Source organism: Emys orbicularis, chromosome 3, assembly GCF_028017835.1.
Source record: "Emys orbicularis isolate rEmyOrb1 chromosome 3, rEmyOrb1.hap1, whole genome shotgun sequence".
Classification (NCBI taxonomy): Eukaryota; Metazoa; Chordata; order Testudines; family Emydidae; genus Emys; species Emys orbicularis.
In genome coordinates this window covers 183,809,204-183,814,423 of record NC_088685.1, presented here as the reverse complement: position 1 = coordinate 183,814,423, position 5,220 = coordinate 183,809,204, and the positions used below count along the sequence as shown (strand labels likewise).

General features: G+C 49.9%; 1 protein-coding gene across 1 annotated transcript; it reads right to left on the bottom strand.

Moving 5' to 3' along the window:
• Positions 1 to 1,030: 1,030 nt before the first annotated feature.
• Positions 1,031 to 2,683, bottom strand: GPR75 (G protein-coupled receptor 75). The gene has a single exon (XM_065402139.1). It carries the CDS (start codon positions 2,681 to 2,683, stop codon positions 1,031 to 1,033), a length of 1,653 nt encoding a protein of 550 aa, XP_065258211.1.
• Positions 2,684 to 5,220: the final 2,537 nt, after the last annotated feature.

Here is a 5,220-nt window from a genome sequence, read left to right as displayed (position 1 = left end):
TAGTAATTTCTACCCACATTTGATGGCTATGTCAGATTTTAATCTGCCAAATATATAAAGTCATAGACAAAAAACAAACAACAACACTGCTCCTCAGGTAACAGTTTGTAAAGTAGAAAATTACATAGGCTATTGCATTAGCAATAAATGCCAGCACTGTGATATTGCAATAGTCATTTGTATCCTCAAGTGAAACTTATAATTTAGGCATTGCAAGTTAACTTTTATCCGTTGAAAATCATTTCTCCATATACCACTAAAATGGAATTATATGACACCAATGTCTACAATAAAGGTATAACAAAAATTAAGATTACCATATAACAAGGCACAATGCCTCTTGCAAGGATCATTCCAAATATACTGCCATTTATAACTAACCAGGAGTGAAATCCTGATCCCACTGAAGTCAGTGAGAATTTTCCATTGACTTCAATAGAGCCAGGATTTCACATTAGAACCATAGAAAAATTTACTCAGTCTGGCACTTGTTATAGGAATATTATTCATTCTTTCAACTCCTGCAGTAAAACAAACTTTATACTTAAATTATCAAGATAAATCCTTAAGCATCCACCCAATTCACTGGAAACATGGTTTTCTACGTTCTTAAAAATACAGCAAATATATAACAAACCATAATGTTGGCAAAATCTGTTTTCTTTACATACTTTGCCACATGATGTAATTAAACCTACACTTTCAACACTTACAGTGTTCAGCATAAAATTTAGTAACAAAAACACCCTAATATAACTATTCCAAGTACAAATCTAAAATATGCCCTTTTTATTAATGGAAAATCATACAATTTCAAGAAAATATTGTGGAAACAGTATTCTACTGCTTAGTTCAACTCTAAATAAACTGAATATTAACAATAATAGTAATTTATAAATTGGCAACTGTATAGCAAAATCAGATATAATACTATACCTTTGAGTTTAGAATAATCATGAATAAAAACAAACAAGGGGAGACAGACAACCAGATGAAGTGTGGACAAGTTTCTCTGACATCATCCTCCAAGTTAAACAGAGGGGACAGGAATCTGTTTAGCTGAAGTGCTGTCATAATCTTGCACCAAGTCATTAGTGGTATGATAATGCATGGCAATATAGGATTTGGCAAATCCAAAAGTAGACTTTACTGGCTGTAAGCTATTTGGGGTGCTCACTTCCTGGGAAGGGCTGCTGTTATAGATGCTGTAATAAGGTTCAATGCGGGTATTCATGGGGGTTGAGCTGCTCTGTGCATAGTGCTGATGTCCAACAGAAGCCTTGGGACTCAACACACTTTCCTTAGAATGACTAGGACCACAAGCTTGATCCACAAACTTTTTCTGAGGTTTTGGAGACAACATGTATGCCGAATTGGTTTCATGATGGGATGACTTGTTTCTGTTGACTTCCAAGCTCCCTTTGCCCATGGCTCGAAGCCTTGTCTTCTGCTTGCAGCAGAAAAAACCAAAGGCTAAATATTGGAGACACCAAAGGACTCTCCTCCTAAGTCCAGCACTGTTCCGGGAATATATAAAAGGATTTAATCCAGATTTGAAAAAAATGAGGGTAAATCCACACAACTCAAACTGGTAGAGGATGAAACCACCATTACTGGACAGCACATCCTGCACCAAGAAGATCCCCAAGGGGAGACAGCAAACTAAGACAGAGAGGACAATGACCACACATGTCACCACTGCTTTGGAGTCTTTAGCTGTGGACAAATTGACTGCAGACACCAGTTGGAGTCTGGTGGCTGCTGGAGCTGGCAGCTGGCTGAGATTCTTACTGTAGCCATGGGTCTGAACATGCTGCAACTTGTTGTAGTTCTGGTTCATGTACAAAGCAGGCACAGCACACTGCACCCCATCCACCCCTCCTGAAGCAGGAGGTCCAATGAAAGGCTGGGGTCTGGAGGCATCTACTGTGATGATGGGGGGACATTTCCTCACTTGGGCATTTCTCCTCAATGCCTGGGCTATCATGATATAGGAGACTGAGACCACAGCTACACAGCAAATGAAATCACTGACATACAAGTAGAGGATGATCTTCCCTTCGCCACTGATCAGGCTGGACATGGGGAGACAGAGGCGGGATTTACGGGTTCTCAGGGTGGCCAAGGTAGCCAGGGTGAAGCTGGTGGCCCACAAGAGCAAGGTGAGCAGTAGAGTGCAAGGGAAGGAGGCAGTTCGGTTGGGCTGCTTCCCCAGCACCATCCGCAGCCGGTGCAGGGCAATCACAGCCACTGTCTTGAGAGACATGATGATGAAACCAGAGCTGGTGAGGTGGAAAGTGAAGCAGAAAGCATCAGGAACACCATTCATAGAGTTGAAAAACAGGACAAAAGCAAACATGGGGGCAGTTACCCCACAAATGAAGAGGTCGCAGAAGGACAAGTTGAGGATCATAAAGTCAAAGTTAGTCCTGAATTTCCTGAAGGCTGGGTCGAAGAAGGACAAGAAGACAATGAGGTTGCCATAGGACCCCAGGCAGAAGATGATGGCCAGCAGAAAGGTGCAGGTGACCAGCGTGGCTGTGTGGATGATCTCCTGGAGATCCCCCTGGAAAGAGGAAGAGGTGGAATTCCCACTGAGAGAGTGCAGCAGCTGTAGCGAGGTGTTGAAAGGATCCAGGCGCTTTTGTTCAGCCCAGTCCTGCAGCCTGTCTGTCAGATTCATCTTCACAAAAATAAACACACTGCCGCCCCCAAAAGGGGAGTCCAGTGCCTCAACTCAGAGGTTTGGGGCAAGGTGAGTCCATGGTGGATGAAGCCTGTACAGCCAAAGAAAAAAAAGTCAGAGCACAGAGATTAGCCCACAAAAGAGTATGAGTCACTGAATCACAGATGTTAGGAATGAGAGGGACCTAACAGGACACACACCTCATCCCCTTGGAGCTGAGGCAGGGCTTTCCCTAAAGTACAGGAGCCCTCCCAGTCAATAAGGCATTTACAGAGACGGGCCCAGGGCCAGAGACAGACCCCAGTCCCTGCACGCAGGGCAGACCTTCCCCGCCCGGTAAAAGAAGGCAAAGGCCCCAGTCAGAGCCGGCCCCTCCCCCCACCCCCCAGGCTCCCTGGTGAACAGGGCCATGCCCACCCCACAGCACCACAAACACAGCCCCGCTGCCTCCCCCCGCTCCCGCAGCGCGGGTACAGACCCGGAGCCACTGGGGCAGGGGCAGCGCTGCCCCGCTTGCCCCCCCCCCCGGGAAAGGGAGTCGCTGAGCCTAGGGGGGCGCCGGGTCCGGGGGAGGGGGCGGCGCGGCCGGCTCCTGGCGGGTGGCCCCGGACTCCCCAGCCGGGGCCAGGCAGGAGCAGCCGGTAGGATGCACGCAGGGCCCCTGGCGCGCCCGGCACCGCAGCCTCCCTGCTGGCCCCGGCGCTCCCTCCTCCGCAGGTGCCGCGCACCGCTGTGTGCGCCCCACCCCCCTGCCCAGTTGTTTTCTCCTCCCAGATGTGAGCCCCCCCCCCCGCCAGCGGAGCCCGTCTGCGGCCCCCCGGGCGCCGCCATCCGGGCAGCCAGGCGCGGGGACTCGGGGCCGGTTAGCGCCCGCCCCCGCGGAGCCCCCTTACCTCGCTGCTTGCGGCGGCGCTGGCCTGGCCCCGGGCGGTCCGGCTCTCTGGCGAGCGCGGGGCGGGAGTCTTCCCCGGCTGGGCTGGGGGATAGGCGGCTGCTGAAGTCATCGCCGACGTGCGGGAGCGGATCAATCCCCTCACTGCCACCTGCAGCCAGAGCTCGGCCGCGCGCTGCACCCCAAGGCACGCACACACTGCATCCCCACCGCACACTTCAGTGCACAACTGCACCACAACCACATTCTGCACCCACACTGCACCACAACCACACACTGCATGCACACTGCAATGCACACACTGCACCACAACCACATACTGCATCCCCACCGCACCACAACCACATACTGCATCCACCTTGCACCACAACCCCACACTTCACCCCAACACACACTGCAATGCACACACTGTAGTACCCCCACCGCACACTGCAATACACACTGCACCACAACCACACTCCGCACTTCCACTGCACCCCACTACACACTGCACCGCACTGCACCACACATTGTAACACACCCGCACAGTGCAACACCACCACACATTGCGATGCACACTGTACCACAACTATACACGGCACCCCCACGGCATGCGCACACATGCTGCAACACACATACTGCACCATCACCATATATTGCATCACACACTGCACACTACCACATGCATAGTGCACCATCACTATATGCTGCACCACCATTGCACACACACTGCAACACAACTGTGTGTGCATACATGCATGCATACTGCACCCCACAACTGTACCTGCACATATGCATACTGCACCACAACAGTGCACACATTGCAACACAACCACACATTGCAACACCACAGCACACACTGGTACACCCAGTGTGTGTCAACCACACACAGATCTACAAATGCAGCAACCCAGCCTCACAGAGCCACACAGACGTACACTGCCATATACAGAAAGACAACCACACACAGCCCCATCACCCCACAACACAGCCCTGCAACCCAGTAATACAAGAGAGAGGCACTGTCACAAGACACTGTAACATAACCATACAACACACAATTACACACAAACATGAGAGAGGCATCATCATCACACAAAACTACCACACACAGCAGCATAACATACAAATAGTAACACAGAAGAAGCACTGCTACCACACACACAAACACAAACACACAACAAAATACATCTCCCGACCACACAGTGTGTGACAGCAACACACACACACTGCTGGTGACATGGCAATGCATAAAATGCTACAGCAACAAAGTCTTAGAGCCACACACTATGTCAGAGTCATAGCAGCACTCTCTTATCCACATACAAGCCATGACTATACTAGACCCTATGGCTGCCTCCAGACTGGCAATTTTGGGGGAAAGCATGCCTGTCCTGTGGATAGTGAGCTCTGCGTGCTGACACTGTCTCCTTGTTACATGGCTGTACAGCAGCCAAGCAACAAGGGGCCCCAACCCTGGATTGGGAATCCTAGGCACTACTGTAATACAAAATAAAATAATAATAACAGTGAGAGTGCTAGTGTAGGTTGCCTGCTACCATTGGAAGCACGCTGTCATGTAATCCTACAGCTCTAGATGCCATAGTGTTAAAAATGGGCCAGATGACACTACGGATTCCACTGCTGCTACAAACCAGTGAAG